General features: G+C 35.2%; 1 protein-coding gene and 1 non-coding gene across 2 annotated transcripts in view; one reads left to right on the top strand and one right to left on the bottom strand.

Annotated features, from left to right (window-relative positions):
* The window catches only part of COL24A1 (collagen type XXIV alpha 1 chain), a 368,161-nt gene that overhangs the window by 72,561 nt on the left and 280,646 nt on the right, over positions 1 to 14,954 (bottom strand). Inside the window, exons 41-44 of the mRNA XM_061121489.1 lie at positions 13,722 to 13,775; positions 13,414 to 13,467; positions 12,724 to 12,780; positions 5,685 to 5,738 (exon numbers count right to left, since the gene is read on the bottom strand). Of these exons, the coding sequence (XP_060977472.1) occupies positions 5,685 to 5,738; positions 12,724 to 12,780; positions 13,414 to 13,467; positions 13,722 to 13,775 (219 nt within the window). The remainder of the gene's footprint in view (positions 1 to 5,684; positions 5,739 to 12,723; positions 12,781 to 13,413; positions 13,468 to 13,721; positions 13,776 to 14,954) is intronic.
* Positions 2,911 to 3,017, top strand: LOC133041759 (U6 spliceosomal RNA). Its single transcript, XR_009689334.1, has one exon. It is a non-coding gene; the product is annotated as a U6 spliceosomal RNA (small nuclear RNA).

Genomic DNA, 14,954 nt, shown 5'->3' with positions numbered 1-14,954 from the left:
CTGTATTTCTTGTGTTCTGCATTAGCAGGTGGGTTCTTTACCATAACGCCATCTGGGAAGCTCTCTGGATTATCCATGTGGGCCCCAAATCCACTGACAGTTGTCCGTGTAAGAGACACAGAGAAAAAGAAGGATACAAATGAGAAGGTCATGTGAAGATGAGCAGAGGATAGAGTGATGCAGCCACAAGATGTTGTTAGCTACCAGAAGCTGGAAGAAGCAAGAAAGGTTCTTTCCTAGAGCCAATAATGGGAGCACAGCCCTGTTCATATCTTGCTTTTGGATTTCTGGCTTCCAGGATCATGAGAGAATAAATTTCTGTCGTTTTAAGCCACCTGGTTTGTGGTAATTTGTTATGGCAGGCTCAGGAAACTAACATAGTAAATAACTAGTGAATAAAGAGTTCGAAACCAAATGTCTTTTTCAATCTTTTTTCCAGTGTTCTATGGTCTCCACTTTTACAAATTAAGGTCACAGCCTTTTAGATAGTAGATTTACTGAGTTGAAGACTGGTGGTTGTCACTGCATATGCCAAGACATCAAGTGACTCTGACTCTAGCAATCTGTCATCAGCCCAGTTCTCCTAGAAAGGAATGCTGACCTACCACATTTTTCAAGTGTGCAAACAGAAACTAACAACAACCTAGGGGCATGTCAGGTAACAGTTATGTAAGAAGAATTCCACATGTAACCTCTTTTATCCCCTTCCCCACTGTCCACTTCAGATTCCTTTCTTCCTGTATATTACAGAAAGGATGCCATAGGAAGGACAGTTATCAGGCTCATCTCCTTTCTGGGCTAGGAGGAGAAGGGATTACCTAAGGCTAATGATTTATTCTCACAGCAAGATCAGTTGAAGTCTTTTTTGTTTGCATTCTGCAGCGTAAATGTTTATGGTTTTAAGATTCAACTTCCTGATAAAGTAAACAAATCCTGTTTAAGGGAGAAAACAGATGCAAGAGATAAAGGCTGATTTGGAAAACTTTCTATAAATAGCACACAGTCATAACTAAAGAGAAAAGGATGACTACCAACAAACAACATGACTCTTATCAACAAAACATGACCAGGATCATCAAGTAACAGAATCAGGTCAACCAAGGGGGAGTTTCATTTAAGTAAATACAATTATTGTAGGTCACTTATAAAGCCAGCTCAGGAGAGAAGCAATTGGTGAAGAGATGGGATTACAAAGTGAACTAAGTGTAACCATACTGAGTCAACTACAAAACTCCAAACCATCATGGTCTATCATGGCTTTGTCACCATTCTAGCTGCAGTTTTACAGAGACCTTTTAGAATGATTATAGAAGAACCAACTGCCTCTTATAGGGTTTGTGATGTTTGGATGCAAACCTTAGGAAAAACAAACTTGTTTCCTAGGAGCTCCACTATAGCTCCTTTGGCTCTTTCCATCCCAATAAAAACTGACAAATTATTTTTCTACAGTGGTAAGAATTAAATACGCTGCAGTAAATATTATTATGAAGTTATGTGGGCAAGATTACGGGAAGTGATTGATTTTTTTTCTGGTGATGTTAGTAGTGGGAGGGGTTGGATGATCAAAGGGAGCCTGGAGACGATTTTATATGGAAAGTGATGATTATATATGATGATTATAAAATCATAAGAGATGATTTTATATGGGAAGCTGAAGTTTAAAGGATGAGTTTTCCAGGCGGTAAAGAAAAAGGAAGGCATTCTGCAGAGGAATAGCATGGGAGAATGAATGGAGATTCATCTAACACAACATGTTAAGTGGAGAATGGATTTAAAAGAGCTGTGACTGTGGATAGTGAGTCAAATTAGTGAGCTGTTAAAAGAATTCAGGCAAAACATGATGAAACCCTAAAGTAGGGCAAAGTGGATAGACTCCAGAGATACATAAAAGGTTAAAAGAAGTGGCCAATTGAAGTTGAGAGATGAGAGGATAGAGAGAGGGGAGAATGAGGAGGGAGAGGTGAGAGAAAAGAGAAAGCAAGAGAGACAGAGAGTGAAAAAGAGACAGAGAGAGATAGAAAGAGGGAAGATCAGTTCACTAGACATCTGGATGTCTGCTGCTGGTACTATTCACTGAATTAAAGACATAAAAAGAGGAGGATCAGATTTGGACTGGGACATGCTGAGTCTGAGGTACCTGTGATGCTGTCTAGTAGCTATTTGGATGTGTATATCTAATGCTAAGGACTGAAGACCTAGTGAGGATAGGATTAGTAGTTCTTTTATTGTATGCAAAAATTTCTATGACCTTTGCCAAACCAAAGTAAAAAGGAGTTTAAGGTAGAACATAATTTATTCAACTTATTTCTAGGGCTTTGTCTCATATAAGTTTAGGTTGACTTAATCTTAGATATTTATGTGTTTCTGCCCACACTTTTAAAAAGTGAATATTAACAGTATAATGTTCTTATTCATACCATGTTCTCTGGCTCTCTATCAAGCCTCAAGTGAATTTATCTTGACATACGTGATGTGTAGTTTTCTGGATGGCAAATATTTTACTATATCCGCTTTGATACTGATTAAATATTCTTATTTTTTATATGTGATGTCCATGGAGTCAAAGACTGTGTGTTGAATGCTCCATGTTACATTCAGGGCTCCTTCCTGGTCCATGGAAGACACTAAAATAAATGCTGAATGAGAAGACATTTAATTATATGTAACACATAAAACATATCACATACAGTGATGACTAGTTATATTTACTGATAATAATGAACGAGATACTTGACTTTTGTGAGTCTCAGTTTCTTCAAGAGGAAAAAAAGAACAAAGGATGGTGATAAGGGTTTCAAAATGTCTTTCAGTTGTTCATAGCCAGACGAAAGCAAAATATTCATTATCCATTCCATCTTTTTTCTCCAACAGGAAAATCATGAGTTTATCATAACTTTAAGAATATTTGTGGTGCTCGCTTCGGCAGCACATATACTAAAATTGGAATGATACAGAGAAGATTAGCATGGCCCCTGTGCAAGGATGACATGCAGATTCGTGAAGCGTTCTATATTTTTCCAGCTGCAGATCCAAGAGGATGCTGGCCATTAAGAGGTGCAAGCATTTTGAACTCAGAGGAGGTAAGAAGAGAAAGGGCCAAGTGATCCAGTTCTGAGCTTTGGGATTCTTTTGTTCTTATGTTTCGAGAGGAAACTATTGAAGTTATAGAAAAATTGCCTGAATGAGAATAAATATAGTGATATCCTTACTAAAAAAAAAAGAATATTTGTGAATATAAAAGTGTTTTTAAAAGCTTGGTGATTATTCAACCATAAAAAGGAATGAAGTACTGACATATTTTACAACATGGATGAATCTTGAAAACACTGTGTAAAGTGAAAGAAGCCAGACACCAAAGGCTATATATTTTATGATCCCAATTATATGAAAGATACAGAATAGATAATTTGGTAGAGATAGAAAGCAGAGTAGTGGTTTCCAGAGGTTGGGAGAAGTAGAATGACTGTTTAACAAGCACAGTTTTTTTTTTTTTTTGGGTGATGAAAATGTTCTAGACCTAGGCAATGTGTGATGATTGTACAATATTGCCAATATAGTAAATGTCTCTAAATTATACCATTTTAAAATGGTTAAAACGGTAAATTTTATGCTATGTGCATTTGAGCACAATTGAAAGAAGCTTATAATAATTCTGACCATCTGTTTACTAGAGTGAAATGGTTATGTCTACAATGCCTATATAGAAAGGCAATCATTTAAAAGTATCACGTAAGGGTATAACAGAATGATCTAACTCTGAATAAAGCATAGTTCCACTGTTTGAATTGAACATGTGCTTGGGAAAATGTGGCAGGGTACAAGTGTGGGTATTTCATGACTTTGAGATGTCTAAGTAATGAAGTTATTGTGACTGACTGGCACTTAATGGCTTTTTAAAATAGATCCATCAACAAATGACAAAATGACTCTTAAAGCCTAAGAAACAAGATGGAATAAGACAAACAAGAAAATGTATATCACATTAAGTGGTAAAACATCCATGACCGAAGACTTCATCAGCACTCTATGGACTAAAGGAGAACCAGATTCTACAGCCATCCTAGGGAAAAACTTACCTCTGATGAAGGATTTCTAAAGAATCTAGGGACTATCCAGAAAAACAGGGGCAGGATTTTTCTTCTCCCAGCCAGGTGAAGAAGAGATTCTTTCCCTTCCAACAGAATAATTAGCTGTTTGTTTGCCATGCTGATAGTTACTGGTTGTAGTTGGTAGAAGTCAAAAGAAGATATTATAAGAACCTGATTTTCCTAAGAACGTGTAGAGAAGTTAGCACAGAAAAAGTCAAAGAAGTTTAAGGAGCTTCTCAAATTATGCTGAACGCCGTGAGTTGGCTTCTCAACCCAAAGAATAGCTAATTTCAAGTAAAGGAGAAGGGGGTCGATAGAGGATGAGACGGTTGGATGGCACTGTTGACTCAGTGGACATGAGTTTGAGCAAACTCTGGGAAATAGTGAAGGACAGGGAAGCCTGGTGTGCTGCAGTCCATGGGGGTCTCAGACAGTTGGACACGACTTATGACTGAACAACAACATATTATATACTATTATGTACAGGGCTTAAAACAAATATTATACAAGAAAGAAAGAAGTCATATTCAAATTGAGGAGCTAAGATATCTACACATTAAAAACAATTAGCAAAAATGATAGTAGCAGAAGATTGTAAAATATTTGTATTGAATGACTTCTATAACCAATAAATACTATAGGACTAGATTAGAGGGAAAGCTTGCTGTTAGACAGTAGAAAAGGGAGTATGAATTAGATTATAAAGGGTAGACAGGATTTATGTAAGTAAAGATTATGTAATTTTGTGAGCAAGCAGATAATGTTGTGAGCAAAGGAAAAAGATAGGAGGTATAGGGAGAGAGTTAACAAATGACCATTTTATTTGGTATATGACATTATAAACAGAAATGGAAGATATATATATATATATTTTATTTAGTATATGACATTATTATATACATTTTATTTAGCATATGACATTATAAACAGAAATGGAAGAAATACAGGGCAGGAATACAGAACATCCTCAACGCAAATATGCTAATAAATAATGACACTGAATAAATTCTCTCCATAGTCAAATATAATTTGAGCAATACAGCTTGTCTCTAAAAATCCTTTTAAGAATAGAAGAGGATAAGAATTGACATAAGAATATAATGGTGTTTATCCACTTGACAAGTCTCTAATGAACTTCTACTATATAGTAGGAAATCTGTGTTCTCAAAGTTGGGGGTATAATGATGAAAAACATGTCAGTCTTATTCTCATGGATATTATATTTTCTTAGGGGATGTAGACAATAGACAAAAAATGAGTGTATAAAAAGGTGGTAAGATAATTTGGATAACATTAAATGCCATAAAATAAATAGAGTAATAAGATATAAAGTGGTGGATAGAAAGGGCAGTTAGAGAAGCCCTCTCAAAAGTAATATTTCAGGTGAGATCTGAATGATGAGACAAAGCAGCAATGGAAGGAGATGAAGATAATTTTAGAAAGAAGGAACAGAAAATACAAAGAGCTTCTTCTAGGATCAAAAACGTAAGATATTACTAATTATCTCAATGATGCTTATTTTCATTTGCAACTGAGCAGAACCACAGAGAAACCTATTCACATTCAGAAGAAAGGTGTGAAATTTATAGGAATTACCTTATATCCCTCTGCTCCAGGCTCTCCTCTCTCTCCTTGTTCTCCCATTGGACCCTAGAGAGACCACATGCAGGAACAATCAATGTATCTAAGTATTTGAGAACACAGATTAAATAGTTAATGTGGAATATTTTTTTCTGTAAAAATATGAAATCAAATGTACAATAACTTGTTTAGTTCCACTCTCAGACAGTAAAGAATCTGCCTGCCATGTGGGAGACCCAGGTTCAGTCCCTGGGTTGGGAAGATCTCCTGGAGAAGGGAATGGCAACCCACTTCAGTATTCTTGCCTGGAGAATTCCATGGACAGAGGAGCCTGGAGGGCTATAGTCCACGGGATCACAAAGAGTCAGACATGACTGAGAGACGAACACTCTTCACTCTCACCTTCAGATAATTTCAGGATATTGAATTTCAACAACATGAAGAACACCATAAACACTGGTTATTTAAAGACAATCTCAGAATTATTCTGCTAGAAAAAATACTGACAAAATGAAGTCCAAGGTAACAATGTGAATTTTCAGATGAGTAAAGTATGTTATAAAAGATATCAAAATAACTTGCATTTGTACTGAATGTTAAAATGATTGAAAACAATTTAAGCAGGACCACTCAGCCATTAATTAAGTGATTAATGCACTTAATCAATTGCATTAATTAGAAAATATTATATTTCATCACCTTTTAAAAAGTATCTAAGAGCTAATTCTACTTTATCATTCTTCATTAGAAATTATATTCTCTGTTCTTTAATCTGCAAAATCTTAAATATTAAGATATAAATTGACCTAAAGAAATTACACTTACTCATTTTAATTCTTGAGGCAGAAACAAATAAACCTGTGAAAGTCACTCACTCGTGTCTGACTCTTTGTGACCCCATGGACAATACAGTCCATGGAATTCTCCAGGCCAGAATACTGGAGTGGGTAGCCTTTTCCTTCTCCAGGGGATCTTCCCAACCCAGGGATTGAACCCAGCTCTCCCACGTTGCAGGCAAATTCTTTACCAGCTAAGCCACAAGGGAAGCCCAAGAATACTGGAGTGGGTAGCCTATCCCTTCTCCAGTGGATCTTCCTGATTCAGGAATCGAACCGGGGTTTCCTGCATTGCAGGTGGATTCTTTACCAACTGAGCTATCAGGGAAGCCCTACTTTTAACTTTTTCTAAACATTTCTAATATAAAATCCTTTGATATGATAAGCAGTTCAAACTACTTATTCTAAAATGCACTTGAAAAACCAATTATCACATATTAGGACCAACTATCTGAAAAAAAGCTCAAAAGAAATTATCATCAGAACCATAACACTTATTATGGATAAACAGCTTACATCTATGTGAATAAAGATATTAGACATAATATAAAGACAAAAATCTCTGACTTTGATTTAATTATTTAGAATATTCTTGGTCTAATTTTCATACCTGTCTCAAGTCTACTAATAAAATGACCATTATTATGCTAGCTGTGTAATACATTTATTATATTTCAGTGACATTCTTTGAACATGGAATACGTGAATCTGGGGGAAAAGAGCACTATTCTATTCTACTTGCCCATATTTTTCTTTGTACTTTTAAATATCTATACTGTTTCCATATTATTGTCTCTCAGAGGTTTAGAGACATTTAGAATGTATTTGATACAGAATTTTTAAAGACATCATTCTGTCTCTTAACAATTTACTTCTTAAATTTATATAACTTATGGAGTAACTTGGAATTCTTTTTTCAATTGAGGTATAGCTGATGTACAATAGTAAGTTAAGTTTTTAGGTGCACAACATAGTGATTCACAATTTTTAAAGGCTGTACTTCATTTACAGTTAAAACACTGACTATATTCCCTGTGTTGTGCAATATATCCTTGTAGCTTATTTAACACACAGTAGTCTGTACCTTTTATTGACCAGCGGATCTTTGCAGAAACTAATACCTGTGAATACTGAAATGTATCTGGTCAATAATAGGTAACAAAAGATAATTAAAGGTTTAGTGAGCATGGCCCCACCAATCAAACAAGACCCAGTTTCCCCCTCAGTCAGTCTCTCCCATCAGGAAGCTTCCAGAAGCCTCTTATCCTTCTCCATCAGAGGACAGACAGATTGAAAACCACAATCACAAAAAACTAACCAATCTGATCACATGTACCACAGCCTTGTCTAACTTGATGAAACCATGAGCCATGTCATGTAGGGCCACCCAAGACTGATGGGTAATGGTGGAGAGTTCTGACAAAACATGGCCCACTGGAGAAGGGAATGGCAAAACACTTCAGTATTCTTGCCTTGAGAAACCCATGAACAGTATGAAAAGGCAAAAAGGTAGGACACTGAAAGATGAACTCCCCAGGTCAGTAGGTGCCCAATATGCTACTAGAAAAGAGTGGAGAAGTAACTCCAGAAAGAATGAAGAGACGGAGCCAAAGCAAAAACAACACCCAGTTGTGGATGTGACTGGTGATGGAAGTAAAGTCTGATGCTGTAAAGAGCAATATTGCATAGGAACCTGGAATGTTAGGTTCATGAATCAAGGCAAATTGGAATTGGTCAAACAGGAGGTGGCAAAAGTGAACGTCGACATTTTCGAAATCAGCAAACTAAAATGGACTGGATGGGTGAATTTAACTCAGATGACCATTATACCTACTACTGTGGGCAAGAATCCCTTAGAAGAAATGGAGTAGCCATCATAGTCAACAAGAGAGTCTGAAATGCAGTACTTGGATGCAGTCTCAAAAACGACGGAATGATCTCTGTTCGTTTCCAAGGCAAACCATTCAGTATCATGGTAATCCAAGTCTATGCCCCAACCTGTAATGCTGAAGAAGCTGAAGTTGAACAGTTCTATGAAGACCTACAAGACCTTCTAGCACTAACACCTTGAAAAGATGTCCTTTTCATTATAGGGGCTGGAATGCAAAAGTACGAAGTCAAGAAATACCTGGAGTAACAGGCAAATTGGCCTTGGAGTACAGAGTGAAGCAGGGCAAAGGCTAACAGAGTTTTGCCAAGAGAATGCACTGGTCATGGCAAACACCATCTTCCAACAAAACAAGAGAAGACTCTACACATGGACATCACCAGATGGTCAACACCAAAATCAGATTATATTCTTTGCAGCCAAAGATGGAGAAGCTCTATACAGTCAGCAAAAACAAGACCAGGAGCTGACTGTGGCTCAGATCATGAACTCCTTATTGCCAAATTCAGACTTAAACTGAAGAAAGTAGGGAAAACCACTAGACCATTCTGATATGACCTAAGTCAAATCCCTTACAATTATACAGTGGGAATGATGAATAGATTCAAGGGATTAGATCTGATAGACAGAGTGCCTGAAGAACTATGGAAGGAGGTTCGTGACATTGTACAGGAGGCAGTGATCAACACCATCCCCCAAGAAAAAGAAATATAAAAAGGCAAAATGGTTATCTGAGGAGGCCTTAATAATACCTGTGAAAAGAAGAGAAGCAAAAGGCAAAGGAGAAAAGGAAATATATACCCATTTGAATGCAGAGTTCCAAAGAATAGCAAGGAGAAATGAGAAAGCCTTCCTCAGTGATCAGTACAAAGAAATAGAGAAAACAATTGAATGGGAAAGACTAGAGATCTCTTCAAGAAAATCAGAGATACCAAGGAAAGTTTTCATGCAAAGATGGGCACAATAAAGGACAGAAATGTTATGGACCTAACAGAAGCAGAAGATATTAAGAAGAGGTGGCAAGAATACACAGAAGAACTATACAAAAAAAATTTCACAGCCCAGATAATCACAATGGTGTGATCACTCACATAGAGTAGATATTCGGTTGATCTATTTCAAATCCTAAAAGATGATGCTGTAAAAGTGCTATATTCAGTATGCCAGCAAATTTGGAAAACTCAGCAGTGGCCACAGGACTGGAAAAGGTCAGTTTTCATTCTAATCCTAAAGAAAGGCAATGCCAAAGAACATCCAAACTACTGCACAATTGCACTCATCGCACACGCTGGGCAAGTAATACTCAAAATTCTCCAAGCCAGGCTTCAACAGTACATGAACTATGAACTTCCAGATGTTCAAGCTGGATTTAGAAAAGACAGAGGAACCAGAGATCAAAATGCCAACATCTGTTGGATCATCAAAAAAGCAAGAGAGTTCCAGAAAAACATCTATTTCTGCTTTATTGTCTATGCCAAAGCCTTTGACTATATGGATCACAACAAACTGTGGAAAATTCTGAAAGAGATGGGAATACCAGACCACCTGACCTGCCTCATGAGAAATCTGTATGCAGGTCAAGAAGCAACAGTTAGAACTGGACATGGAACAACAGACTGGTTCCAAATCCAGAAAGGAGTATGTCAAGGCTATATAATGTTACCCTGGTTATTTAACTTACATGCAGAGTACGTCATGAGAAATGCCAGACTGGATGAACAACAAGCTGGAATCAAGACTGCCGGGAGATATATCAATAACTGCAGATTTGCAGATGACACCACCCTTATTGCAGAAAGCAAAGAAGAACTAAAGAGCCTCTCAATGAAAGTAAAAGTGGAAAGTGAAAAAGTTGGTTTAAACTCAACATTCAGAAAACAGATCATGGCATCTGGTCTCATTACTTCATGATAAATAGATGGGGAAACAATGGAAACAGTGACAGACTTTATTTTAGGGGGCTCTAAAATCACTGCAGATGATTACTGCAGCCATGAAATTAAAAGACGCTTGCTCCTTGGAAGAAAAGTTATGACCAACCTAGATAGCATATTAAAAAGCAAAGACATTACTTTGCTGACAAAGTTCCATCTAGTCAAAGCTTTGGTTTTTCCAGTAGTCATGTATGGATGTGAGAGTTGGACTATAAAGAAAGCTGAGCACTGAAGAATTGATGCTTTTGAACTGTGGTGTTGGAGAAGACTCTTGAGAGTCCCTTAGACTGCAAGGAGATCCAACCAGTCCATCCTAAAGGAAATTAGTCCTGAATATTCACTGGAAGGACTAATGTTGAAGCTGAAACTCCAGTACTTTGACCACCTGATCTGAAGAACTGACTCATTTGAAAAGACCCTGATGCTGGGAAAGATTGAAGGTAGGAGGAGAAGGGGACGACAGAGGATGAGATGGTTAGATGGCATCACTGACTCAGTGAACATGAGTTTGAGTAAACTGCAGGAGTTGGTGATGGACAGGGAGACCTGGTGTGCTGCAGTCCATGGGGTTGCAAAGAGTCAGACAGTACTGAGCAACTAAACTGAACTGACCTGAACAAAAGATGTATTAGTATGTCTCCCATCAGTAAATTGTTAATCCCTTAACCTTATCTTGCCTCTCCCTCATTCTCCCTCTGCATTGTTAACCACTAGTTTGTTCTCTATATCCGTGAGTCTGCTTCTTTTTTGTTATATTTACTGCTTCATTTTTTAGATTCTATATATGTGATATCGCATAGTATTTTTATTTCTCTGTCTGATTTATTTCACTTAGCAAAATTATCTCTTAGTCTACCCATACTGTGGTAAATGAGTAGTATTGTATATATTTCTGGGTATATATATATGTGTGTGTGTGTGTGTGTGTGTGCATATATATATATGACTACATCTTCTTCATTCATTCTTCTCTGGATGGACGTTTAAGCTGATTTCATATCTTGGTAAACATTGCTGCTATGGAATTGGGGTGCATATATCTTTCCTGATTACTGTTTTTGTTTTTTGAATATGTACCCAGGAATGGAATTTATGGGTCATATGGCAGTTCTATTTTTAGTTGTTTGAAAAACCTCATAGTGTTTTGCATATAAATGCACCAATTTATATTTCCACCAACAGTGCACCACCTCACCAACCTGTGTAATTTGTGGTCTTTTTGATGACAGCCATCTAGGTGTGAGGTGATTATCTCATTGTGGTTTTAATTTGCATTTCTCTGATGATTAACAATGTCGAGTATCTTCATGTGCCTGGCTGGCCATCTGTATGTTTTCTTTGGAAAAATGTCTATACAGGTCTTCTGCCCATTTTTTAAATTGGATTTTTTTTGTTGTTGTTGAAATGTTTATGAAATTATGAAATGTTTATATATTTTGGATATTAGTCCCTTAGTGGTCATATCATTTGCAAGAACTTTCTTCCATTCAGTAGGTGTCTTTTCATTTTTTGTTGATTTCTGATAATAAAATTTTATACATTCTTATAGATGAGTTTGCCTCTGTGTGAGATTGGTTTGATTTACCTGGAAAAACTCTAGAATTTTTCCTATTTCTAAAACAGAGTATACTTTTCAATGATTTCCAAGGAGTCAGGTCAAAATATTGGGAGTGACTGTATATTCTGATTCTTCTGTTTTAGGATTCTTTTATTTTATATGACATGTGAAATATGGAAAATTTAACCAATTATATTTATTTCTGTGAACCAGGCATTTTTGCACTATTCATTTGATTTATATATATCCTGCACACTGTTTTAATTAAGTATGAACATAGAGACAGTTATTCCGATAATCAAAGATAGAAGAGCTACTTTTAAAAAATCATGGTTACAGCTAGTCTCTAAAATGCGTAATTAGAAGGTTACAGATTAATAATCTTTAAAGAATATTGGCTCTAATAACTAGTTAGATGAATTTTGAAATCATTTGGTAACTGTGTATAAACTACTATAAACAAGGACACAGATCAGATTTTTAAACATACTTTAGATATAAATCTGAATTTGATGTATAAATATCTGCCCTAAATGCCTAGTAGTATGTAATATTTTGATAATCTTTGTAAAAAGTTGTTATCATGAATTTAATGCTGGAAATTAGATTTGAAAGTTCCAATAATAAACTTCTATATAATGCTAAGGATCTTGACCTGTATATACAGTTTTCCTATTTAGATTATATGACTGCAAGTACTGCTGTCATATAAAACCATGTTATAAAACTAAAAACAAACAAAAAAAACTTCTTAAAAAGATGTAACTGGTGCTATGAATCTATTGTATGAACTGCTTTTTATCTTAAAACATCAAAATAATTTTAGAAAAAAACTTACTGGTTCACCTCGAGGCCCAGGTGGTCCTAGGATTGTATTATCTTCTCCTGGATAACCCTACAATGAAGATGATTTATAAATAAAGTTAAATTAATAAAATAACTTTTAAAAAATTAAGCCTATTATTTCTAATAGGTTATAAAATATGCAATCTGGTTTTATCTTTTTTAAATGAAAAAGTTTTATCTACAAAACTTAGCACATGATACTTTATCCACAGTTGTAATTCATATATTGTTCTCTTTGGAAGTGTCAACCTCTTGTAATTACATAAAAAGCAGCTTACTAATTTTCTCAGTGTCAGTTTTCCAACAATATTACAAATCAAGAGGAGTACTGTTGTAGTTATTCTTAATTCGTAAAAATTTTACCATAAATGTACTATAGTTAGTCATTTAATCTAGAGTCTCACAATCTCTTTCAATAGGCAAATTAACGTTAGTTTTACAGGTTGCAAAGTACTGTAACATATATCGTTTCACCTCAATCTTGAAACTATTCATCAAAGACTTCTTAATTATTTTAAATATTTCTCCCTTTATATTTATTTTTCTTCTAGAATCTACAATACTTCCCAAGTTGAAAAGTACTTCTTTTATTCATTGAAAATGTTTCCAGTATACTTTCAGAAAGAACACATGCATTCAATGTTTACTTTTAGGATTAAAAAGTCGATATAAACATACACACCTTTTCTCCTTTAGGTCCTGGCAACCCAGAAAGTCCTGGTTGACCTTCACGGCCCTAAGAGAAGGACAAGTAGAAAATCCCCATATCATTAGTATGTGCTCTACATAATACTATCATGGCTATGCCATTAGATATTGCACTAATTCTGAAAGAAAAATAGGATTCACATCAGGATCACTGCCTGATGTCTAAATATGCTAGAAAGCATTATCAGGAGATTTCATCTGAATTTGTATATTTGGGATGACATCTTTATGTAATGTTTTTATGCAAATATACATTTCTTATTTCCAATTAGAAATACTTACCCTATATCCTAGAATTCCAGGTTCTCCAGCAGGTCCCATTAATCCTAAATGTCCCTAAAAAACAAAGCAAACATTAGAAAGAAAACAGACAATTGTTTAAATTGTTCAACCTGCATTTTTGTTATTTAAAACTTAGATTTTTCAAGATACAAAATTCTACCTAGTGTGAAACGGGAAAACAAAAAGTAATTCTCCAACTTGCATCCTATTTTACTTCTGAACCATGTTAAGTCCCACAAAAATATGTTTCTTTGGTTTATTTCTGGTATGAATATCTTTAATCATATTAAAATAAATACTTTCAGTTGCCAGAATGCTGTAAACTTCCAGCAAATTCTTGGAAATGTAGTTTGCATTTGTCAAAGTTTGTGGTATTTGCACATCACTAAATATTAGGGAGTGAATTCTGATAGTTTTTAGTATTGTCATGATAGGATCGAGAACTCTGTACTCATTCATAGCCTCAGGTGCTTTGATGAACATGATTACAACTCTGGTCAAAGCTGTTAAAAGAGAATTGGTTGACAGCTTATGTATAATATTCACCTCTATTATTTACACTTATTATCAATTTATACAGATGAGGAAATCATAAGGTAAAGGCAAATCAGTAAATGTTCCTAAATTACTGAGAAGATGACAATTGAAAAAAAGCAAAAATAACACTCTTAAAAATGTCCCTTACTTTTATATTATTAAAAAGTTTTCACACCAACTCTTCTATTTGAGTCTCAAAATAAATAGGAGATAAGGAAACTAAGGCACAGCCAAGTGCCACACCAGCCAGAAGTTCTAAGCAATGAAATAAGTAAGGATAATAAATAATATATACGAGGAGGTGATACAATTATTTACCTAAGGAATCCTTAGAATTATTAAAATTCACTGAAACAAATATAAAGTTTTAAAAAAAGATTTCTTACACAGACCAGTAAGAAGATGAACTAGAAAAAGGACTACCCTAAAAACAACAAAATCTGTAAGAAACTAACAATACACCTAATAAGAAAGGTGTAAGAACAGAGATAAAGGACATAACAAAGCTTTATTGAAGGATATAGAAGATATAAGTAAATAAAAAGATACATGTTAATCATTCATAGAATGAATATGGTAATTCTATTTCTATGAATGATTCAATATTAAAGGAACTTGCAGAATTGTATTTTAAAGTTCAAACAAAAACAGACAAAATCATAGTAAGAGCTGAGCTTTTCAGAAAAATAAATTATG

Source organism: Dama dama, chromosome 20 (genome assembly GCF_033118175.1).
Source record: "Dama dama isolate Ldn47 chromosome 20, ASM3311817v1, whole genome shotgun sequence".
NCBI lineage: Eukaryota > Metazoa > Chordata > Mammalia > Artiodactyla > Cervidae > Dama > Dama dama.
The sequence above is the reverse complement of the archived record's forward strand: the minus strand, read 5'-3'. Positions and strand labels throughout refer to the sequence as shown.